General features: G+C 33.7%; 2 protein-coding genes across 5 annotated transcripts; both read left to right on the top strand.

The window, feature by feature from the left end:
• Positions 1-9,673: 9,673 nt before the first annotated feature.
• On the top strand, positions 9,674-12,342 carry LOC18099896 (triphosphate tunnel metalloenzyme 3). Of its 2 annotated transcripts, XM_006381018.3 has the most exons (2): positions 9,682-10,591; positions 12,018-12,342. In XM_006381018.3, coding segments are annotated over exons 1-2 (618 nt in total). In that variant the 5' UTR covers positions 9,682-9,974; the 3' UTR covers positions 12,019-12,342. The 2 variants fall into 2 exon arrangements, with proteins under 2 accessions (XP_024458321.1, XP_006381080.1); XM_024602553.1 differs by lacking the exon at positions 12,018-12,342 and having other exon boundaries at positions 9,674-10,592.
• A 2,652-nt stretch (positions 12,343-14,994) lies between these two features.
• Positions 14,995-24,057, top strand: LOC18099894 (protein S-acyltransferase 24). 3 transcript variants are annotated; one of them, XR_002982507.2, is made up of 14 exons: positions 14,995-15,571; positions 16,127-16,267; positions 18,278-18,390; positions 18,782-18,861; positions 18,989-19,152; positions 20,159-20,297; positions 20,401-20,500; positions 21,098-21,155; positions 21,346-21,423; positions 21,514-21,612; positions 22,298-22,376; positions 22,481-22,629; positions 23,107-23,769; positions 23,862-24,057. XR_002982507.2 is itself a non-coding variant. In XM_024603732.2 (13 exons), exons 1-13 carry the CDS (start codon positions 15,284-15,286, stop codon positions 23,533-23,535), a joined length of 1,917 nt encoding a protein of 638 aa, XP_024459500.1. In that variant the 5' UTR covers positions 15,048-15,283; the 3' UTR covers positions 23,536-23,827. The 3 variants fall into 3 exon arrangements, 2 of the variants coding, with proteins under 2 accessions (XP_052309869.1, XP_024459500.1); XM_024603732.2 differs by lacking the exon at positions 23,862-24,057 and having other exon boundaries at positions 15,048-15,571; positions 23,107-23,827; XM_052453909.1 differs by lacking the exons at positions 18,278-18,390; positions 18,782-18,861; positions 18,989-19,152 and having other exon boundaries at positions 15,047-15,571; positions 23,107-24,057.
• Positions 24,058-25,055: the final 998 nt, after the last annotated feature.

The raw sequence follows: 25,055 nt of genomic DNA, 5'->3' as shown, positions 1-25,055 counted from the left end.
GTACCAGAACTGAAGACCAATCTGCTCAGCATCGGCCAACTCCAAGAAAATGGACTTGCTGTGCTTATTCAACAAGGGAACTGTAAAATCTTTCATCCTGAGAAAGGTTTGATTATTGAGACTGAAATGACTCATAATCAAATGTTTGTTGTGTTAGCAGACTACTCACAATCCAAAGACCAGAAATGTCTTTCCTCCATGATCACCAATCAGTATACTCTTTGGCATTATCGCTATGGTCATCTCAGTTGGAATGGAATCAATATACTGCAGCAAAAGAAGATGGTGGACGGGTTACCTCATTTCAAAGTTATTCAGCAGGTGTGTGAAGGATGTCTGGCAGGAAGACAACATCGTGATTCTTTTCCAAAAGGCAGCATATGGAGGGCATCAAAAATTCTTCAATTGGTACATGCAGATATATGTGGTCCGATAACTCCAATTTCCAACAGCAGCAAAAGGTATCTCATTACTTTTATTGACGATTTCAGTAGAAAAATATGGGTTTATTTCTTGACAGACAAGTCAGAAGCCTTTGCTACATTCAAAATCTACAAGGCTAAGGTTGAGAAAGAAACTGGCGCATTCATTCAAAGTCTGAGAACAGATAGGGGGGCGAGTTTACTTCATCAGCATTCAACAGTTTCTGCAATGAGAATGGAACATCAAAACAGTTGACAGCACCATATACTCCTCAACAAAACGGTGTTGCCGAAAGGAAAAATCAAACCATTATGAATATGGTACGCAGTATGTTGTTGGAGAAACAAATTCCAAAATCATTTTGGCCAGAAGCAGTGAATTGGGCAGTGCATGTCTTGAATAGAAGTCCCACTCTTGCCGTGAAAAACAAGACTCCTGCAGAAGCTTGGAATGGCATCAAACCTTCAGTAGCACATTTCAGAGTTTTTGGTTGTATATCCCATGTCCATGTTCCTGATCACAGAAGGGTGAAGCTTGATGCCAAAAGTCTGAAATGTGTCTTTTTAGGGGTAAGTGAGAACTCTAAAGCATACAGGCTCTTTAATCCTATTTCACAGAAGATAATTATTAGCAGGGACGTGGTTTTTGAAGAAGATCAACAGTGGAATTGGGATGATATTCCCAAGCCAATTACCGCAGCAGAGTTAGCATGGGAAGCCACTGAAAATGAGGATGAGTCTCCTGTAGTTGCAGAATCGGTGGAGAATGGGTCTACACATAGTATTTTTCAAGAAGAACCTTCACATGCAATTGTAGCAACCATGGATGAAAATGGCACCGCACATGCTAGTGTTGAAGCAAATAGCTCAGCTAACTCACCCTGTGCAGAAACCACAATTGCAGAAGGCAGAACACGCCGACGTCCTGCATGGCTGACAGACTATGAAACTGATCACAGTTTCTTCGCTGCAACAGATGTGAATATGGCTCATCTAGCTTTGTTCACCAACAGTGATCCAACAACTTTTGAAGAGGCTGTAAAAAGTGAAAACTGGAGGCTTGCCATGAATCAGGAAATTGCAGCAATTGAGAAGAATGAGACATGGGAATTAACGAATCTGCCAGTAGGAGGAAAAACAGTTGGAGTGAAGTGGATTTTTAAAACCAAACTCAACGAGCTTGGAGAAGTTGATAAGTATAAAGCTCGTTTAGTTGCCAAGGGCTACAGCCAACAATATGGGGTGGATTATGCAGAAATTTTTGCACCAGTGGCTCGGTTAGACACAATTCGTATGGTGCTCTCTTTTGCAGCACAACAAAGCTGGTTGATTTATCAACTTGACGTAAAATCAGCTTTCCTGCATGGTGAACTTAATGAAGAGGTGTTTGTCGATCAACCTCCAGGTTATGAGCAGAAGGGGGAAGAAACAAAAGTCTACCGACTCAAGAAAGCATTGTATGGACTCAAACAAGCTCCCCGAGCTTGGTACAGTCGCATAGAGTCCTATTTCTCCAAAGAAGGCTTCACCAAATGTCCCTATGAACATACTTTGTTCATAAAAACAGCGGTTGGAGGTAAAATATTAATCATTTGCCTTTATGTTGATGATCTTATTTTTACCGGAAATGATGAAGTTATGTTCGATCAATTTAAGAAGTCAATGATGGCTGAATTTGACATGACTGACCTTGGGAAAATGAGATATTTTTTGGGCATTGAAGTATTGCAAAAGGAAGATGGCATCTTTATTAGCCAACGAAAATATGCTCACGAGATTCTAGAAAGATTCCATATGGGTCAGTGCAACTCAGTCAAAAATCCAATTGTTCCTGGATTTAAACTGTCAAGGGATGAAGGAGGAGTGCAGGTTGATAGTACACTTTACAAGCAAATGGTGGGAAGTCTTATGTATCTAACTGCCACACGTCCTGATTTAATGTTTGTGGTAAGTCTAATTAGTAGATACATGGAGCATCCCACTGAGTCTCATTTGTTGGCAGCAAAAAGGATTCTAAGGTATGTAAAGGGGACAACTAGTTTCGGGATGTTTTATAGGAAGGGAGGAGATGCAGAGTTCTGTGGTTACACAGATAGTGATTATGCAGGTGATCAAAATGATAGAAAGAGTACTTCAGGTTATGTTTTTATGATGAATTCAAGTGCAATATCTTGGTCTTCAAAGAAACAACCAGTAGTTACTCTCTCTACCACCGAAGCTGAGTTTATTGTTGCAGCATCAAGTGCCTGTCAGGTTGTTTGGTTAAGAAGAATTCTGCAAAGTCTAACTCATGTGTTGTCCGGACCTACGGTGGTGTATTGTGATAATATATCAGCCATTAGACTCTCAAAAAATCCAGTAATGCATGGTCGTAGCAAGCACATAGATATTCGTTTTCATTTTCTTCGTGATCTAGTCAAAGATGGAGTAATAGAGCTAATTCAATGTTCTACTCATGAACAAGTTGCTGATATTATGACCAAACCATTGAAGATTGAAGTTTTTTCAAAAATACGAGAATCAATGGGTGTTTGTGAATATTCTGAATAAACTGAATGTTGAGAACATTCGGTTTAAGGGAGGATGATAAACTTAGTATTATTTGTTAGTTGACATTTATTATTCAGTGTTGCAAATAAGTTCTCCGTTACTTAAGGGAGAAGATTCTTTTCTGTTATTCTTGATTTAGTCATGTACAACGATCCTAGGTCCTGCAATCTTGGGTTGTTATTTTCTGTTATTGTAAGGCTATTTAACAGCCATAAGCATCAATTAATAAAGTAAGCATTACTCCCAGTTTTCTAGTGTAAACAGTTCCTGTGTAAAAGCTAAAAGCTCTTGGCAAATTCTTTTGTTTTGTCATATATGACCAATATTTTCAAGATTTTATTAACTTAAGGAAGTACATATCATATAATATTTCTTAATGAAGATCGATCATCTAAGATCCAGCTGATTATCATCACCATCGTTAATCAGCCTATTATTATATATTACAGGCATTCGTTAATAGCTAGGATGTTGTACTCACTTGAAGATGCAAGTGTATACTTATTTTAGAAAGCCACTTATGCTATACGCTGCTTATTCAATCAACACGATTTAATTAGGCGCCGGCGCCGGAGCAGGGCTGATTCCACTACGAGAACAGATGCCTCTAAGAAACTTACCGGTGGCAGGTATGGAAGGAAACAGTCGAGCCCAACAGACGTCGGTAAGCTCATTGATGACTTTGCAACAAGCAGGACCGATGGCGATACGGCCAGTGCCAGCGGAAATGGCCACAAAAATTTCCTTAGAGCACCCTGGTATAGTTGTGAGAGGTAAAAAGCATGGAAGTGTTGGAATTTTCTGGGCTAACCCAGATGGGATCAACGTTCCCATGCACAAAAATGCCAACAAAATTGCTATGGTCTGTGTTGACATTGTATACAAGGCAAATCAGAGTTTTTTCTGGGAGTATTAGTGCTTTTGTTTTTGAAATGTTTAAGTATATTGTGGATTGTGTAGAAAACATAGTGTGGCTTAAGGGGGATTTATACTAGTTTCGTGTGCTTGTGGTAGATGCTACCAAAAAAAATTAATTAAACCTAAAAGTTTAGGGTTTTAAATAATGATTTATATTAAATTTTAATACACCTTCTTAAGTTAAATTTTTTTGGGCTTGAAACTTATATAAACTTATATTATCTTATACTTAATTTTTATCAAATAAATAAAAATGATAAGATTTGAATTCGTAACCGCTTGGTCATGAAAACTCTAATATATATCATATCAAAAAATCAATTCAACTTAAAAACTTATGAGGTCTTAATATATAATTTATATTATTTTTTAATATAGACAAGGGATATGAAAAATAATAATAAAAATAAAAGATTACAAGTGCTACTATTGTTTTTTAATTTGAATGTATGTCAATTAATATGCCTCCCATGAGCTCTTTAATTGATTACAGAGTTACAAAGTGCCTCTAACATTTTAGACTTCAAAATCCTCCCATCCAATCTAATATCTAATGCTAATTAATCTAGTGTCTAATTCTACGACGATCCCACACTATCTGCGGTGTAGAAATCATAACCATGTATAGGATTGGCATAGAATTAGATATAAAGGTAGTATAAATAAAGAATCTATAAACTTATATTATATAAAATAAAATAAAGTAAGACTTATATTGAAAATAATATACAAAAATCGATACTGTTTATCATTTCCTTGAATTTTAACTTTCTTTATGAATGGATATTACATCCGAAATTAGGTTGTTAAATTGTCATTTTATTTTTATTTATGTTTTTTTTATAAATTCTTATATATCTATGTTTTCGTGGATATGTACATTTTTTATTAGATATTATTGATGTATTCTATATATAGAATAGAATCTTCATTTCTATTGAGAATATGCTTAGAATAAAAACTAATACTTAGTCGTTTATATATGATGTGTCAAATATAATTAATGAGATTTAATGGTAGATTTGTGAAGAAGAAAAAAAACTCTTAAAGAGGGTTAATTTTATCACTCCACAATTCTATGAAATTGAAATAACAATAGAGGAAGCGTGGAAATAGCGTCACTCTTGAATATAATATCGAAAATCATTAATTGTTCTAAAGCAATCTCTCTACTATCATTTACATTGTAATAATCGATAAACATTTATTTTTATTTTTTATTTTACACTACATTTTATTCTTATTATATATATATATATATATATATATATATATATGGTCTTAAAGTAATTTTGTTCTCTTGCTATGTCGACTAAAAATAATAAAGATTTTTTTTCACACAAGACCCTTTGGGTCATTTTCATAACACATTTTAAATATTTTTTTATTCAACCATACATATAACTAAATATTTTCAATTTAATTTAATTTAATTTGTTTTGCTAATCATGCTTTTTAACACTATAATTATTAAACTATTACAATATCAATATGTAGTTTGATTTTTTAAAAAATTATGTTGAGTACAAGGAAAATGAAAGTTAAGATTTAATCTTTAACCATTTTTAATTGTCTCCCATCAATCATTACTAATAATATAATTACATTTTCTCTCTCTTTGTACTAACATTTAATCTTCCATTTATAAATACATTAAACATCCTTAATTAAAAAAATCATTTTTATACACTTAAAAAATGTTCTTATAATAATTTACCTTGACTTTTTCCAACCCCATGCTAAATGCCGCGTGAGAGTTAATAACATTGCTAACATTCTAGCTAGTTATGGCCCAAAATTAGAAGGATTCAAGCATACGTCGATGCATAAGTCCTCTCAATAAGTTGACATATTTAGTAGCAATCCCGCAAGGGACGCCCTATTTATGAATAGACTTTTTTCATAAAGTTAATTATAATTTAACTAATTATTGTTGTTTAATATAACTAATAGTTAATTCTTGTGATTTTATAAAATATATATTTAATCCTTATGTTTTTAAATCTTTTAGTAAATTAGCCTTTTTATAAATTCATTGTTGATTTTAATTAATTCTTTTTTAAGATAGAGAAAAGAGATTTGGTAAGATGGAAAACTTCGATTATTTGGAACACAAAACTATATATTAAATTGATGATGGTCAATGCCTTCAACACTACAGGAACTAATTATTAATTAGGTTTTCTAAGCTAATAGACAGTTATAATTCAGTCTGATAATTTCTTAAGACTTACTCTCAATATTTTTTTTAAATTAATATCTAATCTAATCTAATAAATATGTAATTCCTTTTTTGAGGCAGTCTCCTGCCAATTCATATCTCTCGGGGGTCGGAGCAAGCCATGCACCTGAATCTGTAAAACTTCCTTGAAGTATTGTTTGAATCTGAGACGGGCGATTTATGAGAATTAAAAGACAAATTGATTAGAAATATCAATATATAATAGTACTTGAAAATATAACTAATATTCTCAATATTCAATCAACTCAGTAAATGCATATATATTATATAATAATATATGTTAATTAAGATCACATCTATACAAGATCCAGCTGATTATCACCCTATGCCATTAATCAGGAAATAATTATAAGATATTTTTATTAATTCAATCAATCAAATGCCATATAATTTTGTTTTTGTGTTTTAAAAATATTTTTTAAATTTTTTTTTCAAATTATTTTAATATAATAATATTAAAAATATTTTTTTTAAAAAAAAATATTATTTTAATGTATTACACACACAAACACTTCTTTTATATTAGTTCTGAAGCTTGTGGTGGAGGCAGTAGATATATATTACTGGCAAGGGCTATTCATCAAAAAGAAAAATCACAAGGGCTACTGCTTCTTCTTTTTATTTATTTGCATGTATATTAATTAATATGTCTACCATGAAGCTATTTTAATTGATTATGGGATAGAGGAGTTAGGAAGGGACCTTAACTTTTCTTCCTATTTAATATAACCTAATCAGCTCTAATTCCAAACTAGTATTCTACCGTTGAGCTGCCGATAGAGCATATGATATCAAAATTCTTCAAACTATGATATTTTTAGAATTATAATAGCGATTAATTTTTAAAATATTTTTTATTTAAAAATATATAAATAATATTTTTTTTTATTTTTTTAAATTTATATTCGACATCAGCAAATCAAAACAATATAAAAACACCAAGAAAAAATTAATTTAAAGCAATTAATTAATCATGATGAATTTTAAATGAAGATCAGATGGAGAATTTAGATTATAAATGAAGGACATTTGAAAGAAAGAAGAATTAATCATCATGATGAATTACCAACAGAAGGATCAAGTTACAATCAAATATTACTTAATATTAGGTTTTTTAAAATAAAAGGACCGACTAATAATTTATTTCATTGAAGACACATGGATGATATAATAACTTCGTATTTACCCTTGTTTAGCCTTGTTAAACACGTACATTCTAAAATCAATTACAATTAATCTTTTCAAACAAATGGCATCGTGCATGAAATCTACCTAGGATTAAAACTAAACTCTCTTGAGACTTGTCTTTCATTTGTATCACATGTATAGAAGATAGATAGATTAAGAATACACAATAAAAAAGATTTCCTACATTAATCTTTGTTAGAATTCAAATCTAGAATTAATTATAATAATTAATTAATGGTAAAGTCAATATTTGCAGCCCCCCACCCCCACCTCCAAATCCAAAAGTCGTGTACGCTATGTTGTAAATCTCTCTCTCTGTGTGTGTGTCTATATATATATATATATATATATGAGTCTATATTGCATTAGGTTTTTAATGCAAGGCTTCAAACTCATGTGGGATGTGAGTAGGGATGGAACTAGAAAATAAAATTAAAAAAAATTAAAATTTTAGTTATTTTATTATTTAAACTAAAAATATAAATATTGTTAAGGGAAGAGTTGGAAAAATAATTTTCTTGTAAGAGCTGGGGGTGTCAGTCCCCCTGTCTCTGCCACTGGATGTGAGGAATCGTTTTTTTAGTTTGTTTGTTTTTATATTTTAAAAATATTTTTGAAAAAAATATTTTTTATTTTTTTTAAATTAATATTTTTTTAGTGTTTTCAAATTATTTTTATATACTGAAATTAAAAATAAATTTTAAAAAATAAAATATTATTATTTCAAAGTATTTTCAAGTAAAGAAAAACATTTTAAAAAACAATTTCTATAGCAATACCAAAACATTTTCAGACATTAAAAAAATCTGGTTCATTGAGCATGTTAAGGTTTTCTAGCTTTTTTTTGTCCTAATTAGGTTAGTTAATTATGCTCTTCAGTTTCTAAGTTAATTAAATTTAGTAGTTTAGTCCCATTGTAAACCTTAATGGCATTGCTAGTTATGGACCAAAATTTATAAATATCTGGCTTTTGAATGTAAGCATAAATTAGTAGGATCCAGTACTGTTACGATCCCCCTTTCTCATTGTTTTGAAATAAAAAATCCACCATACTCATGCTAATAATACAAAAAATAAAAACCAATCACGAATCAAAACAAGGAAAATAATCTGTGCAGATGATATTTGATTTCAAGATTTTGACAGCAAGTGGTTCTTGAGTTCGGTGCGAGCTCGTCATTGAGTTAAAGAACATGCAGTAGTGATGAGATTAGGGAGTGGAATCTTCATCCTGGGCAAGCAATTACCAGTAATTGCAGAAAGGGCCGAGCAACATCTGTTAGCAGCAGCAGTAATAGGTGACTTGGTGGCAAGTTCAATGCATTCTGGTAAATCTGCAGAAGATGAAGCACAACTTAAAGAGATTTTTGGGATTTGTTGCTCATGATATTCACCATCACTTGTAGGTGCGATTGCAGACTGCGGTGCCATCGGACGAGCTAACCCCATTGATTTGGATCAACATGGCTGCCATGCACCCTGTGATCATTAGCATGGAAACTAGTTTTGGTGCCATGGTCTTGGTCATGGTGGAAGATTATCTTGTATTGGAATTAATGAAAAATTCCTCCTTATTTTTCTTCTTCTTTTTTTTTTGGTAATTATGAGTGTCTAAATTAGTTTACATGTATCTCGATTAATCTCCCGAGACCCTGAAATTAACAACTAAGTAAACCTATAATAGACCTGAAGTTTGTGGCACTCGAACTGTTAATTTTTGAAAAGTAAACTCAGAACCTGATCAGTTGAGTTACATCCCTTGAATTTTTAATTTCTTGTTAAAGAATAAATTTAAAATCTTGTTATATATTACATTAAGAAACTAATTAAAAAAAAATAACATGTACGTGCTAGCTGCTTTGATTAAGCTATAGTAATTATGAATTATGAATTTTTTTATGTTTAATATTATAATAACGGTTATTTTTTAAAATAATTTTTATTTAAAAATATATTAAATTAATATTTTTATTTAATATTAATATTAATATTAAAACTTATTTTTAATATTAGTATATTAAAATAATTAAAAATATTATAAAAAATTAAAATTTTGACAAACAATATTTTAATTGTAATATCAAACATGCTTTAAACTATCAACTTGAAATAAAAAATAAATGTTAAATAATTTTTTTCTTTTTAATTTCATGATATTAACATAATTAAATTTGAATTGTGCTTAAACAAATCAATTTAATCACTAAAAATCCTCCTCGATCAACTGAGTTTATAGAATCAATTTGAATTGGGCTTCGACACATGTTTTATAGATAAACCTACCAAGTAAGCCGAGGTTAACAAATATGGTTAAGCTTGATAACAAGTAGTAGGCATGACAAGTCGTCTACAACGATTTTTTCTCACCAGTGTTACCCACCTCTTTCCATGAACCAAAAAATGCCAAGACGAAAAACAACAAAAGTCCAAGTCAAAATTGAAGACAAGTTCCAAGAATCCCGAAAACCCACCATCACCACAACAACCACCTTCTCCTCCTCAACCACTGCTACCAGCACCTCCTCTCTCCTCCACCTCTTTGAGCCCTCCAAGTCCCACCATATTGGTCTCTCCCCATAACCAAAACCCCACAAAAAACCACTAAAAAGATCAAAACGTTTTTACAAAAAATCCACAGAGCAATTGAATTCCTTATGGAGGTGGAGGTGAAATTGCGTCTGCTTGATGCAGCAAATCACAGCCTGTTAAAAGAAATCCTTTCACCATTTCACCTAAAAAAACTCAACCAAAAAAATGTATTTTATGATTCTGCTAATGGCGTTCTTGCTTCTCAAAGGGCAGTGCTTCGCTTGCGCTCATTCAATGATAACAACGATGAAAGCACGCGATGCGTTTTTTCACTCAAGGCAAAGGCAGTACTGATTAATGGGGTGAGTCGTGTCGAGGAGGATGAGGAGGAAATAGAGCCATTGATTGGAAAGCAATGCGTGGAGGAAGCTAGCAAGTTGGGGTCGATTGAGTCGAGGGTTATTAAGAGGTGTAAAGATGAGTTTGGGATTGATGGGGAAGTGGGTTTTGTGTGTTTAGGTGGGTTCGAAAATGTGAGAGAGGTTTATGATTGGAGAGGTTTGAAGTTGGAGGTTGATGAGAGTACGTTTAGTTTTGGAGTTTGTTACGAGGTTGAGTGTGAGAGCGATGATCCTGAAAGAGTTAAGAGAGAGCTTGAAGGGTTTTTGAAGGAGAATGGGATTGATTACAAGTACTCTGAGGTGTCAAAGTTTGCGATTTTTCGAGCTGGGAAATTGCCTTAGTAAGTGAAAGATTAATTTTCGGATTTGTGTTTTATTTTTCCTTTTGATGTCTGAATGATTCTTCATGTGAAAATTGCTTGTTGGTGAATGATTGTCATTCATTGTTATTTTTTATGTATTGTTGTTGGTGCTTTAGAAAATTGCACTCTTTACTTGTTCTGTAGTTATTGAGTAGTGACTAGATGATTTTGGATGTTTTGTGAGAGGACTGTTGTTTGCTGAATGATGGTGTTTCTATTGTTAATGTGATCTAGCACTATAGCTTTATCCTGGATAAATGTCAAAGCCTGGGAAATGACAACGGTCAAGGAAACCATTTGTATGTTTTCTCTTTTATTCTTTCATGAAACCTGGCCAATTCTTTTGAAGCTAGATGCCTAGTCACTGATTGTTCGACATTTGTTCATTATATTCGTTGTCTGAGATTCAGTTGCCAGTTGCGTAATACATCTTCTGCAAAGTTCTATTTTTTTCTTGTTTAACATGTGGTTTCGTTCTTTTTTGTACGATTGATAATTGATTCTGTTTTGCAATTGCTAACACTCATTTTGATCGCTTAGGTGGGCACTGTAAATAAATCTTCAATTTAATCTCAGTTGTTGAATTTTTTTGGGAGCATCCTATTTACCGCAAAATGCTTCTGTAATAACAGATGAGATGTAGTCACCAGAGAACTATAGTGATTTTGCTTTGTGTGCAGTATTTTTTGCTCTTGAAAACCAATATGTTTACGTATCCTCGGAATGAGTTGTGTCCAGATGCCTGTCAGCTCATCCATATTTACAATAACTAAGAAGTCTTCACAAACTACTAAACAATTTGATCAGGTGGCTTAGCTACTCACTTGCCTCAAAGGAAGTTTATTTGCTCTGTTCACTACTTTTACCAAGTCTGTTTATCAAAAATTCACTTCAGTTCTTACCTTGGGTTGTTTAGTTGTTCCTCGTGGCTCTTGAAAGAGTTCATTGAGTTTCTTGGCATGCATTCTTGATCAACTGTTATTAGGTAACCAGGCTATGAGCTTACAAGTGTACCTATTCTCTTGCATTTGATAGCTTTCCTCATACAGGAACTTGCAGATTTTTCATGTCTATCACTTTGCATCACATGTTTCTTAAATGGTGAGGTGAAGAATTGCAGTAGCGATGCACATTTTATTTACTTGGTTAAGAGGCAAAAGAAAGGCAGTTTTTTTTCTTTCTGCTCTAGCCATGTCTGCAAGTCCTCTGCATGTTGTTAATTATGTCGTGCTTTCACTTATAAAGGGACAGCAAATTCATACCATCGTTTGAAAAGTTCACGATATGGCATGTTCTTTTGAGTGAATGAGGATGTCATTCTCAAACTGCAACTATGATTAATCTGACAATAAGATTTCCGTTGGCATTGCTATGGTGATTTATCCATTCATTCATCCTTTTGCAGGTTATCTCAGCACATGCTTATTTTGTGGAAGTGGTTCTAGCACTGGAACCCAGTTCGAAGACAATTCTGAAGAGCACTAAATTTTCTTCTCTTGAATGCATCTTGCTGTCCTGCTGCAGCTGCACTCTCCTGTAGGCATCTATCTGGGCAGTGAATTCTATTTTTCTTGGCCGTGCTAGTTTGAACTCTAACAGTAAATTATTTCTGTTCTGCAAGGCTGTTATACTATAACCTTGGAACAATGCAGTTATACTGTAACCTTGAGATGTTTTCGTGTCCTACAATTGTTCATCCTTCACATGCAGATGATCTTTTTTTATTGTGATCTTTTTTGTGTTGTCTGTTTGTTGGTGGTTATCTGCTTGCCCCTAGAAGGAACTGAGTCGCAAGATAGCACTATTGTATTCATCTCCTGGAATATCCTCGAGATTCAAGAAGGGTTTATAAAACTTACAGGATCAATCACCAGAAAATGCTTGAGTTTGAAGGTGGTTATTGTGAAGTTTGGGCTCTTCAAAAAGAATCGAGTCTCTACCAAATATTTTAATAGAATTCAACGCAAAATTATGAGGAAAAGTTCGAAGAAAATTCCAACGAGGGAATTCGATTCCTAAAGCTAAACATGAAAAAAAAAAAAACTAAAAAAAAAAAAACACCCTTAAGGCACCAACATGAATCTTACATGGTAAAATCCTGAAGGCACCAGAGATGCACAATGACCATAAAAAAAAAAAAAAAAAAAAAAAAAAAAAAAAAAAAAAAAACCCTGATAAAACCCTACAAAAAACATTTAGCCAATCTAACAATGGGACCATAATTTAGCCTTTCTTGCAGTGCTGTTGGAGATTGAGAGGGAGTATCAAGTTGATATAAGGAACCCACGCTTGTGCCAAGCAGTTCTCCTCCACCACTTTAACCACACTGCAACAGTCAGCACTAATCTCAATTTTTGGATTTGATAGTGATGATACAAGCTCGCATGTCGCATGCACACCTAAGGATGCCTGGTACAGCTTCATGACATTTCTGCACTTGTTCACTAGAATTTGGTGGCACATATGGATTCTGGGCTGGTGGGGTTGGGGGCTGGTGGAGACGGGAGATCTTTGGCTGTTGGAGGGAGATGAAAATGGGGCGGTGGGCATACGCATTGACAGAGGCAAAACTTAGAAACTGGGCCAAACTGATACCAATGTGTTTGTGATTTACAACCTTGAGCACAGGAGCATGCACAATTAGCATCTCCTAAGTCCTAAGCAATCATTAACGAGAAATGCTAAGCAAACAAAAAGGATAAAGAAAACTTGAAACCTCATTCTGCCTTCTCAACTCTCTTCCCTCCTTTTTACTCCTTTCTTGTACAGTCTGCTAGGTTTGCTTAGGCTTTTCATAGAGTGTTGTGATCATCCTTTGAGAGTTTTTTCCCCTTGAAATCCCAACTAGAGATTGTTGCTATCTGGATATGGTATGAGTAAGTTTATTAAAAAAATGATTGATTTATCTTTTCAACACCTTGCTTTTGGCTTCGAATTCTTATTCTTAATTGCTGGACTTTTCATTGGTATTTAGTTGACCATGTCAATCTCACTTTAACTAAACAATAAAAATAAGTTTAAAATTAAAAATTGAAAAAGTCAGAGCTCGTGTGTCTCTTGGAATTGTCCTTGAGCCTGGTGCGCTGCTCTCTCCTAATTCTAAATCTCGATTTTCTAGTGCTTAATTCACTAGATGTACGAAGCAAAAAAATACAGGGAAATTGAGAAGAAAAATATAAGTGCATCGAAATGTCAAATCTAAAAATATTATGATTTATTTTATTTACTCGATAACTTAAAATATTTATAAATCTCCGCTCATCTCAAGAGTTGCATTAAAATTAACTAATGAAAACATTAGTGTTCACTATTTAATATAATATTTAGCATGTTATTAAAAGAGTGGTTGGTAAAAACCAGTTGACTAAAAATAATAATAAATGGAGAAATTAGGTGTTTAATTGCATTAAATATGACATGTTTTTGCTTTATCACCTATTTACTAGAAAATATGCTCACAATCTTGTATAAAAATATATATTTATGGAAAATATATCATTAAATCATAAAAATAAATTTGTTGTGTGGGTGTTTTCGAACTCCAAAAATATTTAGTGTGTATGTATTATATGGTGTGTTTGAAAATTATTATCATAAATGAGAAAGGTTTTTGTTTTTTTAAAGGTATAAATAATAATAAGAGATCCTAATATAAATACTTAACTGGTCAAAGTTTGATGGTATAACTATATATCATTCAATAGAAAAGAAGAAGAAGAATTTAGCTAGTAGAAGCAGTAATGATATACTGTTGTGATTATTTTTTAAAGTGTTTTTTATTTATAAATATATTAAAATAATATTTTTTTATTTTTTAAAAATTATTTTTAATATTAACACATTAAAATATCTAAAAATACCAAAAACATTTAAAAATAATACATTTAATTTTTTTTTTGACAAAGTAGCACAGTTGACAAATCCAATATTTACAAGAAAAAAAATCATCAATGCCTTTATTTTTTACAACAATTCACTGGTAGATTTACTGTTTTGAAAAATCTTTTTCTTTCCATATGTTTTTCACTGTTAGATCTAGATGCTAAACCATCATAGATCCTGAAAAAAAATCCCACCCCAATTACAAACCCTAGAAGAAGCATAAAACAAAACAAAAAAGAAAGAATAAAAGAAATTGAGTAAAAGTACTAAGTAGATTGGAAATAATACCAAAACAAAAATCAAATCTGATGATTCTAAAACTAGAGAATAAATCATTAATTTCTTGATTGGCACCATATTTTAATATATATATATATATATATATATATATATATATATATTTCTTTTTTCTAAATTGGCTTGCCATATACTGCATCCTGGAAAAAAAAAACTATAAAAAACAAAGCAAAAAGATGAAAATATCCAAAGAAACAAATGAATTATCGAGGGGGAAAAAGGGGAATATTCATAATCATAGGCAAACTGCCTCTAGACCTTTGTATTCCTCCTGGCTCTCTCTCTCTCTCTAGCAACAATCCAAAGGTCCCAGTCAACGCGGACGGCCAAATAACCCCTCTCATAACTTTCCAGGAAAAAGCTCCCAAACAAACACAAAGCAAAGCATCCTCTTTCCTTTCCTTTGCTTTCCTTTTTAATCTCGTCAGCACAAATACTTAAAACCCAAATCTTCAATTAAATAAATCTGTCAATAAATTCACATCTCCAAAGATGCCATCAGAGATTGAGATAGTAGAGGAAGATGTGGTGGCCCAATCCAACGATCGAGAATCAGCAGCTGTTAATGGAGGCATTAGTAATAATGGGGTTGCTGTTGCTGGAGAAGACAGCTTGAGAAATGATGTTTACACAGCAGCTGCTTATGGAGATTTAGAGAAGCTTCAGAGATTGGTTGAGAGTGAAGGATGTTCTGTTTCTGTACCTGATAACCTTGGTTATTATGCTTTACAGTGGGCTGCTTTGAATAATCGCACGGCTGCTGCTCAGTATATTATCGAGGTTTGTTTCAATTCTGGGTGGATTTTGTTTTTTTGATTGGTTTCTTGAAATGGGTTCTTTTGTTTTTTGTGTTCTTCAATGGATTTGTTCTCCTTGCTTGTTTTATTAGTTTTGACTGATGGGTTTGATTTTGAGGTATTGAAGGGTTTATTGATGTTTTTAAGTGTTTATTGTTAGTTCATTTCTCGATCAAAAGTGATGATTTTGATCTGGGTAGTTGGATTTTGTGGTCAAGTTTGTATCTTTTGGTTTGAATTTTTTGAACGAAGTTCAAATTGTTTGGTTGAGGTTTGATGCATTGATGGAGTTTTTTAAGTGCTTTTGTGTATTGATAGTGGAACTGGGTTTGCTTGTTAGTTCATTTTTATTTATTTTTTTGTTTAAAAAGTGATAATTTGATTTTGGGAACTTGATATTGTGGCAAAGTTTCTGTCTTTTAGTTTGTTTGTGTTGATCGAAGAGAGTTCAATTAATGATATGTGATGATATCTGATTTGGATTTGATGATATAAGATGATCGACTGATTTGGTACTGGATGTTTTTCTGATTGCCAGCATGGAGGAGATGTAAATGTGGTTGATCATACAGGCCAGACAGCATTGCATTGGACTGCAGTCCGGGGTGCAATTCAAGTTGCTGAGCTGTTGCTACAAGAGGGTGCGGGGGTAAATGCCGCCGATATGTATGGCTATCAGGTTAGTGTAATCTTTGTTGTGCAAATATGCCTTCACTTTGTTTAAGGGAGAGATAAGAACTGTTTTATCAATTGTGTTTGAAGTTATATATGTGTTGTGAAATTATTACCTGTTTTTTAATTGGTACCTCTAGCGCTTGGTCATGAATGCTAATGGCATGACAACTCTCTGGTGCATGTACTTCTACTGTTTTTTCTCTCAGTGGTTTATCATTCAGGATAAACATATATAGGAAGGATGGATATCTCAAAAATTTGGGACACCTTCATGCAATCTGTTTGCCTGTTAATTCACAGTGTTAAATAATGTCACAATGATTGTTTACATCATTGTTCATGGAAAACTGCCTAACTAGTTGTGTTGATTCCCACCTTAGAGATGTTTGCGAGGGTATCTTCAATTGTAACGATAAAAGTCTTGGGCTAGCAACCAAGACGGTTGAAGTTTGATTGGTTATTTTATGCACAAATGATAAAAATATAGGATCATTTGAGGAGCTCTTCACTTCCCCTTCAAGGGTACTCTTTTTTTTTGTTTTTGTCGAATAGTACTGATTTCCCCTCTCTGATTGGCACTTGGATATGGTTATAAGTAGGTCAGCTTAGTACTCTTTGGTTAATTGATTTTTACTATAATTGAAGAAGTAGGTTGAATTGAGTTTTCAGATCCCTTGGCTACTGGCTCTTTCTTCGCCTTTTTATTTCATTCTTCTTCAAGGGATTCTATATCCAGGGTGCAAGAGTTTCAACGCAAGAGATCATGTATCAATTATGCAAAAAATTTATCACCTGTTGCTGCTTGAACACAATATAACTGGAGTCGGTGGCTATGCTTAGACATTCTGTAATATGTATAAGAGGGCCTTTTCTCACATGTAAACGGAATCCAAAACATTGATCATACATAGAAATGGTTTAGTTTGCATATTTCCCTTGAATCGTTCTAGTAAAGCTTCCAAGGTCAGCATTGCAAATCAGTATTTGGACACACAATTTGATCATTGGTTTCCATTTTAATAACTTCATCCATTTAATAGGTTATTTAGCGATGGAAAACTTCCAGATATATCAAGAGAAAATACATTTAAAATGGGACGAAATTTGCCATATTTAAGGGAGCAATTCTACAGTAATCCACTAAATGGGATCTGTCAAAGGGGTTTCAGATTTTTCTGTTTGAATGTTGAAGTGATTGGAACTTGAACTTAAGAAGTATAATAAAACTATTTTCGTCCCTGCATTTTTTAGTCTTGAGTGTTTAAGGGTTCGGTGACCTTGTTGATGCCGTCTCTATTTATAAACTCAGGTTGCTTGTTTACCTTCTAAATATTCCCTTAAATTTGTGCTGCTCTAAGAAAGGCACCTAGTAAGTGAATTGTTGCAATTTATTCCTACTATTTGAAACATTTTTAAAACTGATGCTGAAACTCAATAAAATAATGAAAGCAAATCAGGTTTTCAGCTTAAAATTGATAAAAAAAAATGTGGCTCAAACTGGTTAGGATATAGCATATAGGAGCATGAGATTGGTTATAACAGATGGTTTAGGGGCCTGTTATTGATTGAATGAGGGTTAGGTAAAGAAGAGAGCCAGGAATGAAATCCCTGAGCTGCAATGCTGACTGAAATATATAGGAGGTGAGCAATAGTTTCTGTAACTGGCATGACCTTTGGCTTAAAATCCTAAATTCAAATTTTCATAATTCTGTCCTAGTTAAAAATGTTAACGATGCTTAAAACTCTGTGCTATCAAAGCACAGGCAATCATAGTTTTGCCGTGCCTTTTTTTTAGTTGTTAAGATGCCCTCTCAAGATTACCAATAACTATTCTCTATCCATTAACTTGGACTGTTTTAATCATGTTTGATGTGAAAATGAAAACGGAAGGTTTCTAGATGCTGTGCTCTGGCTATCCTGTCCTGAATTGCTGGTTATTAATTCCTCTAACCAGTACTTATCTGTGAAATCTGAGGATAGTGACACATTGGTTGTTAATTGGACATCAATGCAGACAACTCATGTTGCAGCTCAATATGGTCAGACAGCTTTTCTCTATCACATTGTCTCAAAATGGAATGCTGACCCCGATGTTCCTGACTTTGATGGAAGAAGCCCTTTACACTGGTATATAAGAACTTCTGCTTCCCTTTTATTGTTGAAAAGGTTATTTTTTTCTTGAAACACTTTTTTTATCTAAAAATATTTCAATGTTTTCTTGCTTGGGCTACACCATTGTGGTTTGTTCGCTATGATGCAACAGCTTGCTTAGCCTTTGTTTTGAGAATATCAGCTTATGTTTGGTTTTGTTGACAAATATCTGTGGGTCACATGCTTAAAATCAACAAGTTAGCTTCGATATTAAATGTTAAGCCAGTCTCAATTCCTTTATCGGTCATTATTTTGTTGTATTAAATAGCTCCTGTACCAAGAATTACGTGCCATAGTTTCCTTTTTATCAGTGATTGGTAGTGTTTTGATTTTTTTGTTCATTTGTTTCTTTTTTGGAGTATTTTAGGGCTGCTTATAAAGGTTTTGCTGATTCTATACGCCTTCTATTGTTTCTGGATTCTTATAGAGGACGCCAAGATAGAGAGGGTAAATCAGCTTCCCAAATGTTTGAACTTCCGTTTTGTCAACATATAAATAATTAGTGAAATATACATGTGTTAATCTGTATGGATAAGTGTTTCTATTCCCTTAACATTTTTCACTTATACATTAGGATGCACTCCTCTCCATTGGGCTGCTATTAGGGGTAACTTGGAGGCATGCACAGTGCTAGTACAGGCTGGAAAGAAAGAGGACTTGATGGTGACTGATAACACTGGCCTTACTCCAGCGCAGCTTGCTTCTGACAAAAATCATCGACAAGTTGCTTTTTTCCTAGTATGTGTCCGACAACAAAAAATAATTTAAATTGGTTAGCAATGTTACTTTTTTGAGGGATTTATTGTTTTTTCCATATGTTCTTATGTGAGGCTCAAGTGCTTTTTGTGGCTAGTGATTTGCCATTGAAATGATGTCTTCAAGACTGAATTAAAATAATATTGCCACAAGCAAGTAAGGATAACAATAAAAGAAGTGTATACTAGAACTGTTGCAAGAGGCACCTGGAACTTGGGAAGTCACAAAGACAACATAATGGTAGGATTCCACAGAAAAAAGGAAGCTTGTGGTCTTGTTGATTTTGGATGTTGTGTTGCATCTAGTTATATGAAGTGTGCTATCTCAAAGCGTTTTTTTCTTTTTGGATCACCCCCACATTCACTTATTTGGCTCTCATATAGGTAAAGCCCTTCCTCCCCAATGTGAACTATAGTTGCCAAATGGTGTGTGGTTCTAGGTTGATAGTTGCTTGATTTGATTCTATAATTGTAAAAACCCTTTTCTGACAGAAACCCTTCCATCTCAATAAAGGTCTTCAATCTCATTTGAAAGTCTATATGCAGAGTCTGGTGTTTCCTTCTAGGTGTCTCCATTTGTATGGCCATCCTATCTGAATGCAAACATGCAATAGACCTTCTCTCTTGGACTGGTCTAACTGTTTGCAAGCCAGCTGAGATTCCTATAGGATCATTAGTTCTCAGTTGATGAAGGAGAACTGCAGGAGGATCTTTTAATGTATAGATGTTTGGATGGAAACCTAATCTACCTGAATGTGACTAGACCTGATATGCATAGCATATGCTTTTTCTCCCATTTAATTTTCATTTTCCTTCCAGGTGTGGCTTAGTGTTCTGTTTGCATTTGAATCTTTAATTTTCCTAAGAATTTTGAAAATGCTGATGAGTTTTCTGTTTATTTTTCCAAGTTTCCTAGTGTTCTATTCTAATTTGAAAGTCTCTGAAGTTTTTCTTCAAGTTATATTTTCTGATAGAATCCCATTCTGCAGGGAAATGCTAGAAGGTTGCTTGACAAACAATGTGATGGGAACGACCGCCTGGGACGCCTCTCAAAGTTGGGGCTTGCACCTGTGTTGTGGTTCATAATTATACTTCTCCTGTTGATCTATGTTAATTCTGTCATCCTGGGTATCCTCCATTATCTTTTTGATACAATGTATTTTTATTCCTATCATCAAGACCATCTACAACATCACTTTCTTACATTTTCATTTGATAACTTTGGGTGCAGCTTCAAATCTGCCAAAGTTAACAGCTGGCTTTGGCCTTCTTGCCTGGCTTGCTGTTTTCCTGGCTACTGGTGGACTAGTTATGTTTTATAGATGTAGCAGGTATGCTCTATTGTGCATTTCTAGTGACTTGTTGAATAGTTGAATAAATCCATGCTAAAACTGTTCCGTGTGATATAAATCATGTGCGTTTAATTTGTTTTATTGGAGCAGCATTCTGAGACAGTTCTGTCCTGTTGAAATTTATGGTCAGAATGTTTCAATAGACACGGAACCCTTTGGAGTCTTAGCAGATCTGCTTCGGTTGGCTATTGTCATGTTCGTCTGTTGTCATAAAGACATTTGTGTCTGTTGAGAAAAAAAAATTTCCTTTTCTTTTTAATTTTTGGGAATTATGTATATTCTATTTTACCTTTTCCTTTCCCAAGATATGGTAATCACCTAAAGTTAACTTTTTAATATGTTTTTTTGTACATAATTAATGCTTCTCTCTTTGCATATTAATCTCCAATCGATTGCATACTTGCATCCACACCTGTGCATATATTACAGTTGATGATAAAACATCTGATTCTTTTTTGTTCATTCTACAATGTGAATCTTTTGTGTACATGAAAATTTATGATTTAACATCTTACTTGAACATTGTAATCTCAATTGATTTTGGCTCTCTTTTTTCTCGGTGTTATTTCTTTGCAGGAAGGATCCAGGTTACATTAGAATGAATGTGCATGATCCACAGAATATGAAAGATGATGTACATTTCATCCCTTATATGTTAAGCATGTTTATATTATTACTATTCATGGCTCTTTGGAATGTAGAAAGATAGGTTTCTAATCAGTTCTTTCATTGAAGGCATACAGGGTTTCTATTTTCTTTCTTTTTGGCGCAGGCCCTGTATATTCTCTGATTACTTTTGTATCTATATTGTCCCTTTATTCTAGGAGCCACTTTTGAAGATTGAGATAAACAACCCTGCTTTGCTAGCTGGGAATTGGTCTCAGCTCTGTGCAACATGCAAGGTAGTGATTTTTGTCAGCCTATATGTATCTCGTCTTCCTTTTTCTGATTAATGCTTGTTTAATATCAATCCAATTTCATATAATAATCAGATTGTCAGACCTCTCCGTGCAAAGCACTGTTCCACATGTGATCGATGTGTTGAACAATTTGATCATCATTGCCCTTGGGTATCTAACTGTATTGGCAAGGTGCGTAGATACAGTTTGATGTCTTTTCTTTCAACTCATAACAATTTGATCATCATTGCCCTTGGGTATCTAACTGCAGTGGCAAGGTGCGTAGATAAAGTTTGATGTCTTTTCTTTCAACTCATATTTCTACTTGGTATTTTACTAGCAAGGAAAATATAGTTAACATCTTGCATTCAAAATAGAATTCAGTTGATTGCCCTGGCAATTTGTTTGATAACATTCAGCCATATAAATTGACCTTTGACAGTTTAAAGTCCATGTGACTGTTTGGAATGCATGTCTGAGTGACAGACTTATAGAATACGTTTGGGAACGCGGTGCAAACCGCGTTCCCAAAAAATTCAATTTTTTTTTTTTTGCTAAAATTTAATATGTTTTGTATGTTTTAGATCGTTTTGATGTGCTGATGTCAAAAATGATTTTTAAAAAATAAAAAAACATCATTGACATGCATTTCGGCACGAAAAGTTATTTGAAAAGCAACCGCAACCACACTGCCAAATACTCTCTTAAATAGATTGGCTTAATACTCACATTTAGTTTATATACATATGACTTGAGATTTCCTTAGTGGGACCATGCCATTTACTTTTCGTGGTTTACCTTGCACAAATGATCAACATCACTATTATTTTTCAATGTATTTACCTGTGTAAAATAATGTGATGTGCTTCTGATGCAGAAAAACAAATGGGAATTCTTTGCATTTCTTGTTCTAGAAGTTTCAGCAATGTTGATAACTGGTGCAGTGACTCTCACAAGTATGTGAATGATTAGCCTTTCAGATTCAAGCTATTTCTAAACATATTTCTAGCTTCTTTTTTTTGGTGGGGGTTTTCTGATTGAGAATAATTGCTGTATGTAGGAGTTCTGACTGATCCATTTGCTCCGTCTTCACTGGGAGCATGGGTAAACCATGCTGGCTCTCATCATATTGGTGCTATATCATTTTTGATTATGGACTTCTTCCTCTTCTTTGGCGTGGCAGTATTAACTGTTGTACAAGCTTCTCAGGTAAGTCCTGTAAACATCTGCTAGTGCTGAATATCAGAGCCTGTTGGTGGCAGGTGATTTGTTCTGTAGCGGCTGTTACAGAACAGTTGAATTCATGAACTTGAGTTGCGTGCTTATATTTTCACTTGACTTGCTGTTGTGATGCATTTTATAGTTGTCTATCTTTAGACTTTATGGAGTGGTAAGTGCAGTTTCTTGCTATTGCTGTGTGCTTGTCTGAAGAAAAAAAGTCTTTTCTTTGGAGTTCACTTAATTTGCTATTCTATACCAAGCGATGGTCTTAGATAGGATAGCACGCGTTAACTAAGATTTACACATTTAGAGGATATTATATGGTGTATTTGTAATCCAACTTTATTTGTTGTGAATGTTTTATGTGTTGACAAGCTGTGCTTTGCCATTTAACTCTAGTGTTTCGGGCTGTAACTTTTAACAGTTTAGATGAATAGTTCTGAATCATTTTTTCTCCTGTCACAGATATCTCGCAATATAACAACCAATGAAATGGCAAATGCACTGCGGTATAGCTACCTTAGGGGCCCAGGGGGCCGCTTCAGAAACCCATATGATCATGGCTGTAAAAAGAATTGCTCAGATTTCTTGATCAATGGTTACAATGAAGATGTGGATTATAATGAAGATTCTCCACATTCTGAGGGGATTGGAATGATGCACATGTCGAGGAATTCAAACTTGCAAAATGGGGATGCTCATTCTCATCACATGAATGGCAATGGCCATGTGGCTATCAATGTGAATTCAGAAAATAAAATCCCTCAGGGTCATGTCCATTCTTCCCATTGCAGCCATAATCACCAAGGGAAGCCAAGAACAGATAGCGCACCCTTGGGTTTGGGTGGTCTTGGTCTTGGAAAAAGCAGTGCCCGAACAGTTGAAGCTTCATGATGGTGTGATACTAGCTGAAATTGATATGTTTTGTATCATAAACGCATATGATATACCATTTGTAATTTGATTGATTGCTGCTCTTTTTTGCCCCCCAAAGGTGTTCAATTTTTGTACAAATTTGGCCTCTTAAATATTTGTAGCGGCTGTTAGTGAGTATCAGATCTAGCATGTAATCTCGTGAAAGTTAAAAGACGTGGGCACAGTACTACAGAGAGAGAACTATTGCTCAAGGTACCTTACCATGTAACTCGCAGTTTTTACATATTGTTAACCCTTAACAATCATAAAAGTCCCTGTCAATGTTTTCAATTTTTATATTGCAGATCTTCATTTTCCAGAGCTGCACCCTATTTCATGGATTACAGCTTTTTTGGGGTTTTCCTATCCGAAAAGCAGCAGTTCTGTATGTACCACTAGCCATCTAATTTTTGTTACTTCTTTGACTTCATGTGGTTCCCCACGAACAGTCCCCAATTGGGGAGTAATTTGAGGCATCCTATTCCCATGGATTTAGTCAAACCTGTTGTTGATATCTTGAAATAAGCTTGTCAGATACTCCTTTTTTTAATTATTTGGAAGCGAAGAGTTTCAAACTTGCACTCCATTTTACTTCCATCCAAGGCAAATTATTTGTATTGGATTGGATGGACAGTGTTGCTGACACTTCTCATCAAACAAGGTGTTATTTTCGGATTAGTTTATATACATGGATTAATTTATAAAATCTCTTTTTTATTTTATTAAAAATGGACTATTCATATTGAGGTTAATCAATCGTGAAATCCTTTTGATGTGTTGGAATCCAATTCTTTATGCAATATTTGTAGATAACATAGGTATAAGATTTAGGTAATGTTTATCATTATCATCATCACAATTATTTTTTAAAATATTTTTTATTTTAAAATATATCAAAATAATATATTTATATATATATATATATTAAATTTGTTTTTGAAATTTGTACATTAAAATAATTTAAAAATAAATAAAAATTTAAAATTGTTAAAAGCATGTTTCAATGCAAAAACAACTAGCTCTTTAACGAGAGAGTCTATGTAGTTTAGAGTAGGGCAGGAGTGTATTTCGTTTAAGGTAGGTGAGGTAGGGGATTGGCTGGAATTAGCAGAGGTTTTTTTTTTAAAAAATAAACTCTGAAATAACTTTGTGTTTTTTTTTCCCTTAAAAGAAAAGTAAGAAGTTTGATTATTGGACTTGAATTAAATCCTAAATCAGCTAATTAATCCACCTAGATGGAGTTAATTCCACCAAAGTCGAGTTAAGTCTTGCAAGGAACTTCCTAATCATTCAATCCACCACTTGTGAATTAAAAATAATGAGATTGCCGTCTGATACAAGCAATCAATCAAGATTCAAGGCTTTTATGGAAGTTGTCTCATGTTTCTCAGGAATAATGATGAAAGGGCAACAACTACTTTAAATATACATTCTTTGTCAATGAATCTACCATTGCTTCTCCTCCTCCCTTCAAACAAATGGAAATGTACACAGAGGAA

Source organism: Populus trichocarpa, chromosome 6 (genome assembly GCF_000002775.5).
Source record: "Populus trichocarpa isolate Nisqually-1 chromosome 6, P.trichocarpa_v4.1, whole genome shotgun sequence".
NCBI lineage: Eukaryota > Viridiplantae > Streptophyta > Magnoliopsida > Malpighiales > Salicaceae > Populus > Populus trichocarpa.
Note: the sequence above shows the minus strand (reverse complement) of the source record. Positions and strands in the feature narration are given on the sequence as shown.

What these genes read in the sequence shown, in the direction of transcription:
- LOC18099896 (XM_006381018.3), top strand. Translation starts at nt 9,975, where the DNA reads ATGGAGGTGGAGGTGAAATTGCGTCTGCTTGATGCAGCAAATCACAGC.
- LOC18099894 (XM_024603732.2), top strand. Translation starts at nt 15,284, where the DNA reads ATGCCATCAGAGATTGAGATAGTAGAGGAAGATGTGGTGGCCCAATCC. An exon ending in ATGTTTTATAGATGTAGCAG is followed by an intron (nt 20,501 to 21,097) that starts GTATGCTCTATT and finishes ATTTCTTTGCAG; the next exon opens with GAAGGATCCAGGTTACATTA. An exon ending in CTGTTGTACAAGCTTCTCAG is followed by an intron (nt 22,630 to 23,106) that starts GTAAGTCCTGTA and finishes CTCCTGTCACAG; the next exon opens with ATATCTCGCAATATAACAAC.